The sequence below is a fragment of the Scophthalmus maximus genome, chromosome 5 (assembly GCF_022379125.1).
Source record: "Scophthalmus maximus strain ysfricsl-2021 chromosome 5, ASM2237912v1, whole genome shotgun sequence".
Classification (NCBI taxonomy): Eukaryota; Metazoa; Chordata; class Actinopteri; order Pleuronectiformes; family Scophthalmidae; genus Scophthalmus; species Scophthalmus maximus.
The window spans coordinates 20940986-20959186 of record NC_061519.1 but is presented as its reverse complement, the minus strand read 5'-3'; the positions used below and the strand labels follow the sequence as shown (position 1 = coordinate 20959186).

The window sequence follows — 18201 nt, the reverse complement described above, 5'->3', positions numbered from 1 at the left end:
TAACGAACTTTTGCTTGCTATAGAATATTTTCACAATGCACTATACTGGTACTTTTGCTTCAGTAAAGTATCTGAATACTTCCTCTTACACCTGCTATAAGCCAGAAATATCAATAAGTTGAAAAATCTTGTGTTATTCCTTATTTTACTTAAAATTGATATTTAAAAAAAATGGTGGAAATGCAGACATATTAGTTGAGGTTACAAAGCCAATTCAATTCATGGCTTTAAACATAAGTGGATTGGACAATAAATGCTACATCAACTTTCTCAGCATTAACAGTATTTCTTATAATAAAATACCCTAAAATAAGATAAGACACAATCATGATGGATGAATAATAAATAATTAAATTGATGCATAAATAATAATAAGTCCTATATGACATGAGTATACAAATGAAAACAAGTTAGATCTTTAGAGCTTCAGATAAAATGAGCTTGCTACTGTTATGGTTTGTCTGAGATGCTTAGGCAGGGAGTTGAGATAAGGATTCAGAAACTTGTTGTCTTTTTAATTATTTACTAACTTTGCCCAAAAATCCAAACTTATAAAAAATTAGGGTTTCTGCACAGAAATATGAAATTGATACAGCCTTTGATACAAGTGCTTGTTGCCAAAGCATGGACAGGACTGAAAATAGAACATGAAAGCAAAATAAGTCTTGGAGGGTGAAGCAGTGAGGCAAGAAAAGTTAAAAGTGTAATTTCCTGTATGGCAGTGATATTTTGAAAACGAGAATGCACCACACATGTCACTCCAGCCAATCAATAACAACGTGTTATTATTTTATGGTGTGCTTTAACATTGTGTCGATGACAGAGAGCTTAAGTCAGTTGATTGCTCACACTGAGGAGCACTGATCAGCGTTTAACCTTGTGCGTCTGAGATGAGTGACATGACCGAGCATAGTAAGAAGCTCCTCGGTAAAATCCCGGACTGTGACAGGAGTTAAGTGTGCGTCTATGTTAATGGTTAGAAGTGTCCACTTGGGCCATATGTTTCCTCTACAAAGACCATTTGCCAATGTGTTTTAATCCTTTGTATTGCATGGGAATTCATCAAGAGACATAATTTAATCACAAATGAATCCACGTCTGTCACTAGTTTTCCTCTCACTCGGACACTAAGACCTCCTCTCTTAATCTGGCCTAAGCTGGTGAGACGCAGTAAAGCACAGAGGAATCAGGATTGCATCCAGTAGGAACATTGTCCTAATCCCCTTCTGCCCTCTCCTTTGTAAACACTCTTCTCTTTGTCAGGTTCACTGATGCCTTTTTCTCTCTCCTCATTTCCTCTCTCTGTCTCGCTCTCTCTCTGTCACAATGTGCTTCAGAGGAGATGCCGGGAAAACATAGAGGACAGGAGCAGGTACTGTGTGGATTTTTTTGTTATGATCTCAAACGGACTCGAGCCTCACGTGGCAAGTGAGGCTCCGTGGTTGGAGCATGCCAAGTGCTAGAGCGGCGAGGCAGTGGGAGGTCAGGCCCACGTCTGCTCTGCGGGGGATCAGACGCACCCGGGCCCTGATGTGGCAGTGGATACGGGGGCTGGCCCGGGCCTGCCGGCATGGTGCGGGGTACCCAGTGAACTACAATGACCCCAACCGGGAGGAGCAGGAGATGGTGTGCCTTGAGGTACGGACGTGTGTTAGTTCCCCATTAAGCATTACCATAGGTGCTAATAGCCTCATTATCATAAACGTATCACTGATTATCACTTTTGAGCTAATTTTCATGGAGCAAATACAATTAAAATTCACCCACCAGTCGAAGTAAAACCACAACTGTATGTTGCAGTTTATTTTGCCCAGTGAAAATAGTTTAGAAACAGGTTGAATCACAGCGTGCTAATCATTGTGTGCGCCACCAATAGCAAAATAGCACAAGTCCGTCGCTGAAAGTGTTCAAAAAGAAAACCTTGGAAACCTAATATTTCTATTCATCACATCCCTCATACTGTCTTCTGACATTGTTGTTGTTGCAAGCAGATTGCTCTTGTCTGAATGTCAGTAGCCGCTTCTTGCTTCTTGCCAAACCTATATTTAGGGAAGCACTTCCCGTCTGAGCGAGGCTTAAGAAGATCAAAAGAAATAGATGTTGTGGCTTGAAATAGACATCACCTCCACCCGAGGAGTGATGTTGTCACCGTGTCTGTTTGTTGATATATTTGTGAGCGGGGTTACGCAAAAACTACTGAACTGATTTCCACCAAGCTTGGTGGAGGGACGGAGCCCGGGCCTGGATGGAACTCCTTGAATTATGGTGCAGATGTGGATTAAGGGATGGATCTTTATCTATATGACATACTATATATTATACTGACAATAATGTCAAACTTGGTGAGAACTACCTCAGACATTTTAACACATTGCCCGAGAGAATAGCTGCAAATCCAACACTGCTGTCAGATAAATTAAAATAAAATCCTATATCAACACTGATACAATTAAAGATTTGGGCAGTTTATCTGTTTTTTCCTTCCTTCTCCTTTTGCCAACATTTCATTGACGCAGCTCTTAAGTTGATATTGGGTGGAGTCGTGCTGCTTATTAGTTGTAACATTTCGGGTTATCAGACATCGAAAGCTGTGTGGAAGTATGAGCTGAGGTCTCGGCAGCCTCTTGTGGAGTCGTCTGTCCATTAAACTCAGCTTTATGTAGTTTCCTTCCAAAAGAAATGACAGGAAATTGACATGCAACTGGTAATGATGCAAACAAGCCCCTACGCCACCTCTATTTATGTATTTTTTTTTCTTTCTTATTATTTTCTTTCAGCCTTTATTATATGAGAAAATGAGATGTTGCCACCAGGATGCCTTGAGCCATCTGCAACTGAAATGCAGATCTTAATTGCAATTGCACGTTCAGCACAATTGTGTGTCCAACATACTTCTGATCACTAGTGACTTACCAATCTTTCTTGGTTTTCACTATCAGACATGTGTGTCAGTCACCATGCAGTCAGTCCATTCTCTATCTACTTCACCCACTTTGCTGTTGGGTGACCTGTACCTTTCACATTTACCTTTTAAATGCCCTAACCTTTTGTCTTTGTAAAGGATTAACATATTCAGACTAATCTCCATAGTAACAATAACTCAGCTGTGCAGTAAATTCCACCCATTCACAACCGATTGCTTAATTATGTTCCAATTGTAATTTTATGACCTTTATGGCCCATCCTAAATATCATTGATATCATAGAGAGAAAATCAGTGAAGAGCAATAATGTCAGCAGGAAATACATTTCCAATGGGGAGAAAATTACGTTCCCTACATTCTTTTGCCCCTGCTGTTGCTCTGGTCGGACAACTGATCCTGAATATGTGGTTTATTTTATTTCCCTCAATCTTCCTCACAATGATTTTAATCCCCTTAACCACACACTGAAAGGACTTCTTTTTTTTTTCACCCTGTGCTCGGCTCTGTCGTCCTACTCCCCTGCGCGACCTTGTGCATTCATACTCCCTCCTTCACTTGGCATTGTGCTCTGAGAGGGAAAAGTATGTATGTAGGCATAATGTATAATTCGTTGCTTGTGTATGTATCAATCTCACAAGACTATTTGTGGGTCTGCGTTGCATAACGTGAACCCAAAGGAAGGTGTTAAATCAAGTGTTGAGCACAAAGTCACATGTTTGTGTCTCCGGGGGCAATCGAGATGCGTGAATGCTCGGGGCACACCCAGGACAAGCATAATGTGAGTGTAATTCATCTGCGCAGGAAATAACCCCGGCCCTTTTTGATAAGCTAACAGAAGAGATGAATCCATTTGGAGTAGCACCAGGTCTGTGCAGACGCTGTACGGACAGTTCTCCACTGAGTCTTGTGTTACAGACGCTGACACTTTGCTGCACTTCGTATTGCATTGTGGGACCGGGGACATTGATTTCCATGTCATCAGAGAGCACCTGAATGACAATACGACCCAGACGGGCAGCAGCACAAATGGCTGGTGTAAATTAAGATGATAATTAGGGTAAAATACAATATGTTATACTAGACTTTTGCAAAATAGGCGGCTCTTGAGTGCAGAGTGCCATCTGGTGTTTATATAAAGCAAGACATGATGGTGCACCCTAAAGAAAAAGGTTAATACAGACATAGAGCGGACTGCATTGAAAGTTATGTGTGAAAATGTATATTTTAGTACTTCATGCTTGATTCTGTATCAAACAACAACAACAACTCTGGTATAATATTTGCAATACTTTATGTAATTTAAGTATGTCAAATAGAAGGGCTCATATCGAAGAGAACCTCTTGCCAATGATTCTCAGAAAAATGCCAAATTCCAAGTTACCTCATTGAATCAGTTGGTGGTTTATAATCATGTGCATGAAGATGATCATGTCAGTGATGTCGTCCGAGCTACCTTCAGGTGGCAGTGTTGTCTTCTACATCACCACTGGCTGCAGGCCTGCATGTTAAAGAGCCCAGCAATCATCTGTCAGAGGAGTTACACTTAAAAAACCCCGGAATGCTTGAAATGCGATGCACCAGTTACACGGGATTTAAAAAGACAGGGACAATGGCTATCTATGGTTTGACTTATCCATTTAAAGAGGCGCAATACAGATGGACGTTGTTACATGGGGGAGACATAATGAAGCAGAGGTCTTTTTTTATATTTTGGCCAACAAATGCATACAACAGATTCATAATAAAAACAGCTGATGGCTGTCAAAGCAGAATGTACCAATGTGTATATGTATCAATATTGACTGTCAATGCATTGAGAGATAGAGAGAGTGTGTGTAAGCACACATCCATTCATTAAAAGTCATTCATTGTTCACAAAATGATTAACATCCCGATGCTCTTGGGGGACAGAGGGAAAGAGTGAACTTCACAAATGAACACCACACCGGCTGTCAAAGTCACGGCACCCTTCAGTTGGAGTGGAGGGGAGGGAGCAGAGCTGCCGCCGGCTGTTTCAGCACCACAGACAGCGATGCACATTGCTCTGCGTAATCTTTCACGTTTCCAGTTTTGTCAACATAATTAATGGAGTTTATTTTTTTTCTTTTCCTTCTTCCCCTGCCCAAAGTGTAACTCTTCACATGCCTTATTATTATTATTCTGTATTTCTTCTTCGGTCTGCTCCCCTCCTCCTCTCGACCATAAACCGACCTGCGTGCCCCCGTGTCTGCTCCGGTCGGGAGCGGACCTGCACAGTAAACCTGTGCCAAATCCGTCGGGGGGTTTGCGCTCCTCGCCGAGCTACTACGAGTTGGAGACGAGACGCATGCGTACTGACTTGGAGCAGCCGGTCGGGGGGGAAAAGAGCCGTATGTGCCATCGGATGTAATCAAGGCGAAGAATTACCTCTTCTCGCTGTGCATACATGGTGAAATTGTAAGTACCGATGCGTCGTTGCGCGGACATATTGCGTGAGCGGAGCGTTTCTGCGTGAAATGGCATGTCGCTGTCTCGGTTCTACAGCGGGCTGCCAACGGATCTGGGCAGTGTCTTCTTCTCGGCGGTCGTCCGGGGCGATGAAGCTCCGTGGTTCTCCATGGTGGCACTTTCCATTGATGTGATGCGAGTTGCAAATGCAACGGTTTCTGCCTTTTTTTTTGGTCGACCCCCCCCCCCCCGAGTTGCGTTGCCGTGCGATTGAAGGCGAATTGTGGTTTATGTGTTGTTATCATGATGTATAATATGAATGGGTACGACCCCCCCCCCCCCCCCCCCCCCCCCCCCCCCCCCCCCCCCCACCCCAACCCCCCATTTCATCGTCTGTAGCCGTTGAGTCAAGCCATAGCGTATACTGCAACTGTGCCCGCTCTGAAGCACCCGACACCTAACGCGTAAAATATGCCATTTGGCACGACGCACCGAATCTGCAGCCGAAGCCAGCTCCGGATCCGAGGGGGGAACCGCGCGCGGATCCATTTTAGAAATGACCAAATGGTATTGTATTCACTGAAAGGCAGTGACAGAGCGATGCTGCGGTTATAGATTTGCAAGCTGCGCCTTCAGCCCCCCCCCTCTCGTACATATCAATTCTTGAGGCATTTTTTTTTCTTTTCTCAAAGCATCGTGTTCTTGTGTCAGGCAGTAGCCGGATGATGCCATAAGTTGGAAGCGACAGCTTCGTTACATAAATGATGTGACAGGATTTGGCAGCGTCTGACCTGGAGATGGCACATCATTCTGTGTGCAGAGCCTGTTTGTAGTCTATAGGCCTGAACGTTGATGGGGATTCTGTTGAATATACGCTGGAGAACCATATTCACAAGCAAACCACAGTCCAACGGATGGAATCAAAAGGTGCGAGGCAATCTGATAGATTTTTACATCATTTGCAAGTGTATTTAATGTATTGCTCCACATGGCCCCAGTGAGCAGTGTACATTTTTTTTAATGCACCCATTGGCTTTCACAAATTGGATATTTCAAATTTTGGGATATTGAAGCCAATGGTTCCACATGCAATTGGCGTCTAGAGGGGATCACAAGGCCGGTTTACGGCTGCAAACTTGGCTGCAGAAAAACAAAATACGCTGATAATTCCTCCATATGTTTCCCCGATTGGAGCATCATTCCTTTACAGTGTGACCTCTGGACATGTGAACACATGCTCAGACCAGGCACGAGTCATAAATAGATAGGCGTCAACTGATGACTGTAGTTCAAATGAATTTTAGCCATTCAACCAAGGAATCAATCTTGGTTGAATGTGACGCTGTCAGAACTGTAAGGATTTTTGAACTGCATCCCCTGCTCAGTCCTGTTGTGGTACACCCAGTGCTCTTACTACTGGCACTGATTTGTATTCTTACAAACGCATCGGAAGCCAAAGAGATTTTATTCCAAAGTATCAGTTCAATTCTATTCCTGACATCAAAACACTGAACACCTCCCCTCTCCTCTCTCTGCTAGCCCATGGGATCAGAGCGGATGGAGATGCGAAAGAGGCAGATGTCGGTGCAGCAGGAGTCGGCAGCGGGGGGAACTGCACCGGCCCAGCAGAGCCAGCCGGGCCAGGCCAACCAAAGGGCCTCAAATGCATGTTGCTTCTGCTGGTGTTGCTGCTGTAGCTGCTCTTGGTACGTACTCCCCACCCGCGATTCTCCAGCTCGTCTCATATGCTCTTGATATTTTCCCTTGGCGGACTGTAGATATTTGTCTTAGTCTTAGTACGACATAAAACAATTCCTAAATATCAGTTAGTTTAACCCCTTGGATGTGTGTTGCACTCGTCCTTGTACATACTGCCAATGATCAATGCATCTAAATGAATAATTTCTCTGGATAAATGATGAATTTTAGCATCAAACGTGCGATGAGAATCCAAGAAAAGGACATTTCGGCCTCAGTGGTTGTGGCTGTTGAATCATTATTTAGCTCGTCTTTGGTGGGTTTACATGTTTGTCTTACCATTAGGAATGAAGACCGGGATGATAGGAACCAGAAGGCATCTTATGACGTCAAGGAGGGGACCTCTGACTGTGAAGACTGGTCAGTTAAATTCACAAAAAATGTCCTTTTCTATTCACTACATTTTCTTCACTACAAGTCATTCACCTCCACGCTGTCCACGCCCTCTGCAGCCCTGTGCCCACGTTGGAAGAGGTGCGCTCGTGGGCGCAGTCGTTTGACAAGCTGATGTGTTGCCCGGCGGGGAGGAACTCCTTCAGACAGTTCCTTCGCACCGAGTTCAGCGAGGAGAACATGCTCTTCTGGTTGGCCTGCGATGAGTTCTGCAAAGAGACCAATAAGAGCGCGGTACAGGAGAAGGCCCGGGTCATCTACGAGGACTACATCTCCATTCTCTCGCCAAAAGAGGTCCGACAGCCAGGTTTCAATTGATGTTACAACTGTGTTGATTTTCAAGGGTGAAACTTTGTGATTTCTGACAAATGTTTATTTAATTCACATTAACTTTAAAAATAATAGCTCGATACTCAAGGAAATATCCCAAAAACCTTCATAGTGTGAGAGTTGTACGGGAAGAACAGTGTCGCTCAGCCACCAGATGTTAGCTTAGCTTAGCATTAATGAATAATTTCTCTGGATAAATGATGAATTTTAGCATCAAACGTGCGATGAGAATTCAAGGAAAGGAGATTTCAGCCTCAGCGGTTGTGGTTGTTGAAGCTTAAGACCGAATCAAGTCTTGCATTAAGACTGAAAACAGGGGGCAAACAGTTGGCCTGGCTAAAGGTGACAAAATCTGCTTACCTGCACCCCTGAAGCACAAACCCTGGTTCGGGTAGGGGTTGGGGTTGGGGTAAGGGCTGGTAGGAATTGAAGATCTTGTTATCTAACAGATAAACATAAAATATCTCCCAAAATGTAACAACATTCTTTGAACAAAAATAACACCGTAGTCAAATAGAAAATTCACATGCTGTTCTTTCTGATGTTTCATCCTCTCAACTCCCAGGTGAGCCTCGACTCCCGTGTGCGCGAGGCGATCAATAGGAACATGCAGGAACCCAACTTGCACACGTTCGACGACGCCCAGCTGCAGATCTACACACTAATGCAAAGAGACTCGTATCCCCGCTACATGAACTCCCCGGCCTACAAAAACCTGCTCAACACTCTGTCAGAGCAGTCCCCCGAATCTTAGGGTGGCGATGACCTGTGATCTTTTAACTGTCTTCATTCCCCCCCCCCTCCACTCAATCCTTACAACCCTTTTTAAAACATTTACTTTGTATGTTCAGTGTAGGATTACATGAACCTCCCAGGGATCTCAGCTCTGTTGGGATCTGCACCTGACCGAAGACACTCAGGTCTCAAAATCTCCCGAGGGCTTGAAATCACAAGTACTGCTACGGATGAACATAGCGATACACTCCAAAGGAATATGAATACATTTTGTTGCTGATTTCTTTTTGGTTTCTTTTGATAGAAATAATCTATTTTATTTGTGTTCAGAGTTTTTTATGGTATATTGTTTTTTGTATGATTATTTGGGGGGAGGGAAATGGTTCCTACTGTAGACTATATATATTTATGAGTTTGTAAATAGTAAAAAAAAAATGGAATTGTGGGTATTTTATGTGGAAACGCCTGGTTCTATTAACTGCGTATGAAAATCAAAGCTCAAGTCAAAGGCTACACGTTGGCTGTACTTGCAGGCAGCTTTGTGGGGTACTGTATAAATTGATTTTGTTGTCACCCTGTTTTGTTACCTGACCTCACACTTTGGTACCCGTGACAACGACTTGGCAACTCCAGTTCATGTAGAACCTGTGCGTGATTGAAACCAACTGTAAATTTGGTTCAAGTAACGCTGACAATAGCTCTTGTCACAGTGTGAAATCCGTTTACTTATGAAATAGTGGGGATTGGAAGGGTGTTTCGAGGATTTGCCTATCTAAGAAATTGTTATTCAAGTGCTGCTCACTGCACACCTCATAGGTTCAACATAGTTTTACCAGTCCGACGTAAGAACCATAATAATTCTATTTACCAGATCAAGTATTTTTTTTAAATTTATTTATTATATATATATTGCCAATACAGACAAAACAACCAAGTATGATGGGGGAAGTAAAATATACTGTTAAGCCACTGTTAGAAAATGTAGAAGTTTGGGTATAACTACATTTTACAGACCTTTAATTTCCTATTTACCTTGAAGGAAGTTTCCTGGAAAGAATTATGTAATTTGGTTTTGAATATGGCTGTGAGCGATTGCCAAGCAACCAGCCATAACTTTCTCCACCCATTGTCTGGGAAGTAGTTTTTTTAAATAGTCCAGCATATAATCAGAGCCAGACGAGCCATTTCCCTATTTCCAGTCTTTGTGCTAAACAAAACTAATTGGTTGCTGGTAGTAGCTTGAACTGTAACCTCACATTTCACGAACAGAGTGGCACCAATGCTCTCATCAAAATCTCTCCCAGAGTGTGAAAAACAATATTTCATTTTTGTATTATTGTTTTAATTCTCCATGTAGGCCTGAATATTTTTTGCCTGCAGACAAATTTATATTGAACTGACTTAAGAGCTGTATGTTACGGCAGCAATCAGCTGAAATGAAGTTCTTTGAAGACTACCAATTGAGTCTCTAGATTATGTTATTGAATTAAATTGCTCTTTCAAGAGAACCTGTAGGAAATGAATGAGATATTAGTACGAATTGACCGATCTGTAAAATGAAGCATTACTGAAATTTGTATGATTGACATTTTTTGTGACACTGGGATGAGGCCAGGTTAGCAGCAACACCAAAGCTACCATGTAAACTGTGTTCATGTGTATACCCCGAGCATTTCTTGTGAGTCAATTTTGGAGTTGCCAAGTGTTCAATACTTTTGTGTATTCTGGTAGTTTTGGTTGGATTACTTTGTTGCCTCACAAACATGTCACTCAAAGACAAGATCCTCAAATTGGGGAAGTGCCTTGACATTCAACTTTTTGACATCTTTCTCATGGGGCAATGGTTGTTTCCAGACTCCTGCCATAAGGGTGATACCTGGAGCTAGTTTACTGGAGATTGTCCCTCTTATTGGCCAAATTCTTGCATGTGTTTCGTCTTGATTCCTTAGTCTCGACCACAACAGTCCATTTTGTTCGCGCGGAGTATGATGAAAACACATGTTTTTATTTGCAGAGGACAAAAAAGACCAGTGGATAGGGCTGGTTGTTCTGAACGATTTTTAATTTTTTTGCCAACCTGTGTGCTTCACAGTGGCACTTCTGCTTGTCTTAGAGTTAACTTTAACCTACTATGTGCAATTTGAGCTGATGGATACACTGCGCAGATTAACCTCAAAAACACAATCTAAGCCAATGGTTTGGAGTGATGCCTATAAATGTTGTTTCTTCTTCTGTTTACTATATGAAATGTGTTATTTTGCGCTGAGTTTACTTAAGAATACATTTATAAAAAAAAAATCAAATAATGTGAATGTTTACAGTATATTGTTTAGTTTTTTTTCTGCTACTCTCCAAGAAAATAATGACTTGTGGGCATTTTGATTAAGATAAAATAAAGCACAATAATTTTATTGACTTTTATTGAATGATTTGATCACAAAATCACACTGCAGCCATTGAAGCTTTTTTGCAACCCTCTCAGCGTTGTCTTGGGAACCTACACACTGCACGGTGTTTCCATCAAACAGGTTGATCCGTTCAATCCAGAAAAAGAAATGTGCTATTTCAATGAGACGAGTAAATGAACTTTGTGTCCTTTGAATGAGGTACAACGTACTTATCAATACCCTTATTAGATAAATCATAAAAAATGTGCACTTTTGGCACATATCTTATGTGCTCTCCACTTCAGGTTGACTTAGTAGGTATTAGGTTACGTTTTGGCCATGCAGCCTTCCTAAGATTCAATGATTAAACTAACTTACCCTTGTGTCACTGGTCTTGTTTCAGTTTGTGTGGAGGTAAAGTAGCACAACAGCTCAGGAGCAAAGAGTGGTTGCACCTGGCAAATTAAAAAAAAAAAAAAAACCTTGAGGAAAGGAAAACAATTGTGCATCTTCCCTGGTTCGGCCAATTACATTATTCCTTCCCCAGACACATTAATATGCATTCATCAGCATTCACTTTGATGTGATGAATATTCCCCCAATAACAAGTGTGCGGGCGCACACACACACGCGCGCACACACACACGCCCTTTCCGGTCCATGACACAAAGCCCAGTACACAGAAGGCACATCACACAGTGAATGAAAAGCACTTCTATTTAATCAAATGGATTACACTTTATTGGGAAATTAAATAAAACAATGCAATGTTGTGAGGGGAAAACAAAACAACATTATCCAAAGTGTTAAAACTACATATAAAAAAATGCAGATAAAAGAGAATGAGACAAGATTGATCGTATATATATCTGACGGTGAGAAACGACTAATAACAATGATAAAAGATTTGGGGGCGGGGCATCGGGGAAACTGACAATGAGCTCAATCTATGAACAGGGTATTTATTCAAACTGTAACTGCAGTGGCGTCTTTGTATGGCATGATGTGTACCATGTGTCACAGAATACAAAACTCCAATCTGTTGCAGATAGACCTGGTCCTGGAATTTTGCTACTTGTCAGGGTGCCGTGGATGATGCCCGCAGATTCAGCAGAACTAAGACACACACACAGAAAAAAAGAAGAAATGAATACAAAGACACATGTCGTGTTTACTACAAAGACGAGCACAAGCTTAACAGACGGCTTCAAACAGCTTTGACAAAACTGTTTTTTGGTGAGTGAGAAACAAGCTCAGAAACTGAAACCTCATTCAGAAGGAAAATTTGTGGGAGGCTTGCTGCTGCTAGAACCAGACAAAGTAAAATTGTTCCAAAGTGTCAGTTTTCCTCTAAGAAGTGAGACAGATGATATTGAAAAAAAGGACACTGCAAGAAATGTCCGATCTTTCTGTCTGTTGTACCATTAACACAACAAGATATAAGTGTCAAGTAAACAATGTCAGAAAGACAAAGACATGACACTTGGATCAGACTTTCATGTAACGCCTTTGAAGAGGTCATTGTCGTATATGTGTTCAATAATTCAGTATGACACGCTTAGTTATGTTCTACAAATGACTAAGTTCCCCACACCTGGATTACACAATTCAGACACTGCAACAGACAATCATGTGTGTGTCAGTGCAGAGTTTGCAGACGTAATCTAAGACAAAGTTGACAAAGTCCACATTAACTCAACATACCTTCCATCTATTCCCGCATTCATTACAGAAGACAAACGTGGTCATAGGCTCATCAGCACTGCGAGTTTGAACCTGGAAATAGTTAAAAATAAAAGAACAATCACTTTACATACATCATACTGAACACACATCTGGATCATAATCACTGATGACAATGAGGATTCACTTTGTCAGACTGGTCCAACAAGTGGTCTTTGGTTACTTCGTTTTTACAAGTGGTACCATAAATTATCCACCCATTTAACTTTGTGCATTTTTTTCAGAGTAGATGTTACTTGTTGTTAAACCTATTTCACAACCATAACATCGATGAAGGCTTCAACTGCTGCCACAGATAAAACGCTGGCGGTAACCTTTACCTGTGTGTATGTGCAGCACTTCCCCTTGCACTTGCCACAGGTGAATAGATCGGTCTGCGTGCCTCCAGTGGTGGCCATCTGGTGGTCCCTGACAGCCTCTTTGGTCAAATTCTTCCTCATTTCTTTCAGCTCATCACTGGCCATTTCCTACAGAAAACCACAGAATGCCAATAATGATGCCCTTTTAACTAAACTTATTAAAAATCAGTAACTGTTGTACCATGAGATAAACAGTGTATAAACACGCTGTGGCAACACAGAATAGAAAGACAAAACTGTTCCAAGACAAAATTAAGAAAAAAAACAAAAACAAATTTAAAACCTAACCATCAACAGTCATCAACACACCTCTGCGGTCATCTTAGCCATCCGCTCAGGGGTTACGCTCCCGCATAACACAGTCCTCCTTAAATTGGGGTTTTTCATATCCTTCAGATTTGAGATTCGGCTTCGCACGCGGTTTTTGTACTTCATGTCTGTGTTCTTAAACTCTTGGAAGATGCGTGATGGCAGGTCAAGGAATTCAGTTTCTGCATGTATTACCCTGCTTCATGTCAACACATTTAGTGGTTTATCTGGTTACCTGAAAATTAACCCAAAACTGTTTTAATAATTGATAAAGCATTCAAGTAATTTCATAAGAAAAAAAACACTCTCACATTTTCCATTCAACGTAAAGGATATATTCCTCAATCTGTGCTCCAAGTTCATCACAATCAGCACCAATAGCAATATAATCATCTGTCAGAAGAAATAAAAGATGAAATATCCTGTTAGTCAAGCTGGTAGTTACCAACCACAAAACAAGACATGATTTGTTAAGAATTTATTGTACATAGAATAATAACTGGATTACCGCCAGACTGCAGAGCATTGGACAGCAGCTCTCGGCACTTGACCCTCACAGAATCCGAGGTGTTTGGGGCACGAGGAAAAGTGTGGATTAACGTGTTGGTTGAGACTTCCGCGGGTTCGCTCTTGCTGCTGGAGTTACTGCAGGAGCTGCTATGGGAGCGATAAGAAAAGTTCAATCAGTTACTGAAGCAAACATTATTAGAGAGAACAAGAAAAAAATATGTCAATAAAGTAAATAAAGTGTTACCTTTCTTCTTTTGCCTCTGGGCTTCCCTGTGAGGGAGAAACGGGTGTTTGCTCTTTCCTCTTCTCATCTGAAGGTTTGTCTCCACCCCCAGGCTCATCTGGAATTCAGGTGATAAAAATCAAAGCAAGGAATAAAAACAAAGAAGTGAGAGTGACACAAGCGAAGGCCAGTTTTAAATTGAGTACCATCAATACATATGCTTGACTGCCTCGCGGCTCTCCTTCAGTAGTTTTTTGCAATATTTTGTAGTGTGCTTCAGAGCCTTTTGAAAATATCGGTCCAGAGTTGTGGAAGAAAGTTTGGGGTAAAAACTAGAGAGCCTCGTTTCCAACATGAACAAAACAAAAGATAAAATGCAAATTTAACAAAAGCAGCAATTTAGCAGCAAAACATCACTGAAGCAGAAGTGACTTTTATGGCAAGGCAATGTCGTATGTAAAAAATACCTACATATTGTTATTATCACATTATATTCATTATTATTATATAACAACAGTCATTTCATGTTACTTTTTCCTTTTTAAAATGTAATCTTCATTAATATGATTCTGTTTCGATGATTCATAAAATTGGGGTAATAATAACAGAATAGACAAATTTCAATCCTGAGCATAACAGGGTAGTTTATCGCAAGTGTAATTTCAGCAGCGAAAATCAAACTGTTAGAGATTATATCATGACTAATTGGAGAGAAAAAAAGGTCACAATATGATATGAAGTCAGTATTAAACAATTACCAGCAGCAACCGTCTTTTAAACTCAGATGGGGATGTCTTAACTGGAGCCTGCTGGTTGCTGTGCATTTGTCTGTGCTGCTGAACAGCTCACTTACTCACAACTCCGTGGGCTGAGAAGACGTGTATGTGAAAGTCCAACAGGATATTTTTTTAACTACAACGTGTGTACAATGTGTTAGAATGAGCAAATGCTCAGAATTGGCTTGGGGGTTGATGAAGCCGCTGATAGTCAGTTACAGAAAGACGATTGTCACTGACAAAGTCACGCCGACGAGCCTGAGACATCAAATAATAGGTTCTAAGTCAGAAAAATTACATTTGTGATAAATTAACTTACCCAGAAGCTTCTTCCATGATTTGATCAAGGACTTGGCGAGGGCTGTCACCTCATCGTCTGTGCTCTGCTTGCGGATGGCGTTAACGGACATCCCGATTCTGGTGGACTGCGGAGCGACATTGCGTTAGAGCTTCAGCGCCTTTTTTTTTCGCGCGGCATGCTTCGATGGTGAGCCCTGAGAGCAAATAAGCAACAAAAAAACCCACAAAGTACCTGAAGCAGCTCCAGGCTCATGGGGACACAGCGCAGCTCTTTCAGAAGGTCCAGGGCACCGGCCTGCGGAGGGGAGGACACAGAGGGGCGTTCAGGTACATTGAAGAACTGCCTCATCAGGGTCATAAACACACTGGAGTTACCTGTGATTCATTCATAATATTCACTCAATTCTTTAAAGTCAATGGACCAAAAATCAGCACACACGTGAACCATTAATGCCCGGAAGTACTCGGGTTTGTCGAATGTCTCAAATGGGACGATCGGCTGCTTTTCCTTGTCATAAAATAATGTCACATGTAATAACTTTGGCTTTTGTACTACTGCTCAGATACCATCAGAGATGCACCTGTATCGTCTGGGCTCCATAAAGCCGATGAAGCCACTTTTCACAGAGTCATGATCCAAAGCCTACATCGAGGGGACGACCGGCAGATGAATTGACGGCGGACATCACGTTACCTGCGGCGCCTTTGATGTCATTACTGTAGTTTACAGTTAAATCGGAACAGCACGTGAACTGGCTGCTGAGTCGTTCCCAAGAACAAAAACGCACCCTCGATGCAAAGGATAACAGTGAACTGATTCATCGAAGCGTGATACGTGTAGAGAGTGGTACAGATACTTGACCGCATCCAACAACGTTAGCAAGGACCGGTGGCTAGCTATGTGGCTAACTGCTAGCAAAACAGAGTCGTCCCCCCCCTTTAACATAAACAGAAGCTAGCTGTTAGCGGCTAGCCTCGCTCAGTGTGCTGCCCCGCGCGCTCGTTGTTCCAGGTAGTTCGCAGCCGAGCGATACGGTCCGGTGGAAAGGGGGGGGGGGGCTAACCGTGACCCCGCAGCCGGCTGCGGGGTCACTTAGCAAGGCGGTCGCGCGGCTAACCGCACCGCAGCCCCATTAGCGCCCCGCCGTTAGCCTCACAGCGGCCGGGCAGGTAAACAGTTGGTTCTCCGCGAGTCGTCTCACCCCGTTCTTCTTCTGCGCCATTTTATCCATCTTCTTCGCAATTCTGATGATCTCATCCTCCTCCTTTTTGCCCATGGTTGGCCGATCCGGTGGAGTCCACAGACTTGGAGGGGGTAGGGGGGGGGGAGAAATGGGGAAAGAAATAGGCTCGCGACAAAGAGCACGCCACTGAAGAGAAAGCGGCGGAGGGGAGGCGTCTGCCAGGCGGACCGGGGAGGACCGCTCTCTGAGCCGCCGCTGTGTAGCAGACCCGGCTGGTCGATGCAAGATGGCTCAAGGGGCAGCTAATCGAGACGGAGACCACGATTGCTCTGGGAGCTGGCAAGAACAATAATACAACTCGTCACTCTAATCAGAGAGGGGAGGAATATATATTTTTTTATCAACACTTTAATGAGGACCTAACTTGTTTTCTCTAGTTCTGCACGGACATCCGTCCTCCCGCTGCCGAAACAAAAAGCCTGCAGTGTCGTAATATTTCGACCTGTCGCTAGATGGCGCCAAAGTGTCGCTCGCCTCTCTGCCTGCGTTCAAACAATGGCCTGTTTCAGGAAACCTTTCAACTTCACAGATACATTCACCTGGGCGTGCGACTGTTTCCACGTTAGTTTTGAATGGTTACAGTCCATAACCTGGACCAAAACTTTGATTTAGCTTTTTTGTTGAAACATTGATGGTGTCAGCGTACTCCTTTGGGACTGCTGACATTTTTACCCGTAAAGTATGTCATTTGTAACTATAACAAGTGTAAAAATGCTCTCAATGTATTATTCCTTGTGATTGGCAGTCAGCGAGAGAGCTCCAGTCTTGTTCAGGGGCGCCTGTGGTGGCCTTTTGATGAGCGCGTGGCGGCGGTGCAGCTCAAACTTGTGACCTTTGAGTAACTAGGCCATGATGAGTGCACACTGTTGATCCTGTATTTCATTTATGTGGCACCGATTGACTCGCTAATTTGGATCTTGCTAATCCAAGGATCAGCATGTGACATTACCGCCTAGTGGTTGAAGGTTAGACAATCAGCGTGAATAGTATTGATTTATTCAGCAGAGAGAAAAAATGCACCACAGATTATGTTAATTGCAATACATTCGATATATACAGGTAATAATACAGGTCAAATAATGTGGAAAATATTCATTTTACGTTTCACCACTTTGCCCAAACAAGCAGCAAACATACAAATTAAGTCAAACTGAACAAATAACATGATGGAGCTTTTACTCACACTGGACTCTGTGTAACCTACACACCCCCTACCCTCAATCCTCCCATTAGCCATCATTTCAATGTATGTGCTAGTGAAAGGTATTAACGTTTTTTACTCCATCAGGGGCAGTTGGTAATTTACACAATTTACTGTGTGGTAACTGCCGTCTCAGCCCCTGATGCAATTCGATCATTACCCACTGTTAAAAGACCAAAATTCATGTCTTAGTCTGCTGCACTGTATAAAACTTTGGATACTCTTTTACTTTGGTAAAGTGCTCTCTAGAGATGTTATTCCGCTTCGTGCTGTCAGCAAGTGCGCAAAATCTTTAACCTAATCCCTATTAGGCCAAGACGTCTCAAATCAGATTATCCCGGCTGCTTGCAAATTAGAAATAGTCCAAGCCACCTGTGGTATCTGTTTGGAGCCGTAAAGATTTACAAATATCAATTGACTTTCACTACCCCCTTCCTCATTTACTTATTCATTCTGGTATCCACTATTCTTTTAATTGTTTTTCATTCAGTTATTAAATCAGTTACTCTCTCACTTTGTCTTTTTGTGCAAATGACCGAAGTGAAATATATTGTCTATAATGCAGACTTTTGCAACATTGTT

At 42.5% G+C, this 18201-nt stretch overlaps 2 protein-coding genes across 9 annotated transcripts; one reads left to right on the top strand and one right to left on the bottom strand.

Moving 5' to 3' along the window:
* Positions 1-1202: 1202 nt before the first annotated feature.
* Positions 1203-11337, top strand: rgs20 (regulator of G protein signaling 20). Of its 3 annotated transcripts, none has more exons than XM_035634859.2 (5): positions 1203-1638; positions 6891-7057; positions 7395-7469; positions 7562-7796; positions 8398-11337. In XM_035634859.2, the coding sequence occupies exons 1-5, from the start codon at positions 1450-1452 to the stop codon at positions 8584-8586; spliced, it is 855 nt and encodes a 284-aa protein (XP_035490752.2). In that variant the 5' UTR covers positions 1203-1449; the 3' UTR covers positions 8587-11337. The 3 variants fall into 3 exon arrangements, with proteins under 3 accessions (XP_035490752.2, XP_035490754.2, XP_035490753.2); XM_035634861.2 differs by lacking the exon at positions 1203-1638 and adding an exon at positions 5144-5360; XM_035634860.2 differs by lacking the exon at positions 1203-1638 and adding an exon at positions 5807-6278.
* Positions 11338-11657: 320 nt separating this feature from the next.
* On the bottom strand, positions 11658-16795 carry tcea1 (transcription elongation factor A (SII), 1). 6 transcript variants are annotated; one of them, XM_035634856.2, is made up of 10 exons: positions 16377-16792; positions 15407-15469; positions 15194-15299; positions 14120-14216; positions 13874-14019; positions 13702-13758; positions 13366-13520; positions 13018-13164; positions 12659-12730; positions 11658-12070 (listed from the first exon to the last, which is right to left on the bottom strand). In XM_035634856.2, exons 1-10 carry the CDS (start codon positions 16449-16451, stop codon positions 12062-12064), a joined length of 927 nt encoding a protein of 308 aa, XP_035490749.1. In that variant the 5' UTR covers positions 16452-16792; the 3' UTR covers positions 11658-12061. The 6 variants fall into 6 exon arrangements, with proteins under 6 accessions (XP_035490749.1, XP_035490748.1, XP_035490751.1 ...); XM_035634855.2 differs by having other exon boundaries at positions 13874-14022; positions 16377-16787; XM_035634858.2 differs by lacking the exon at positions 16377-16792 and adding an exon at positions 15756-16057 and having other exon boundaries at positions 13874-14022.
* Between the last annotated feature and the right edge of the window lie 1406 nt (positions 16796-18201).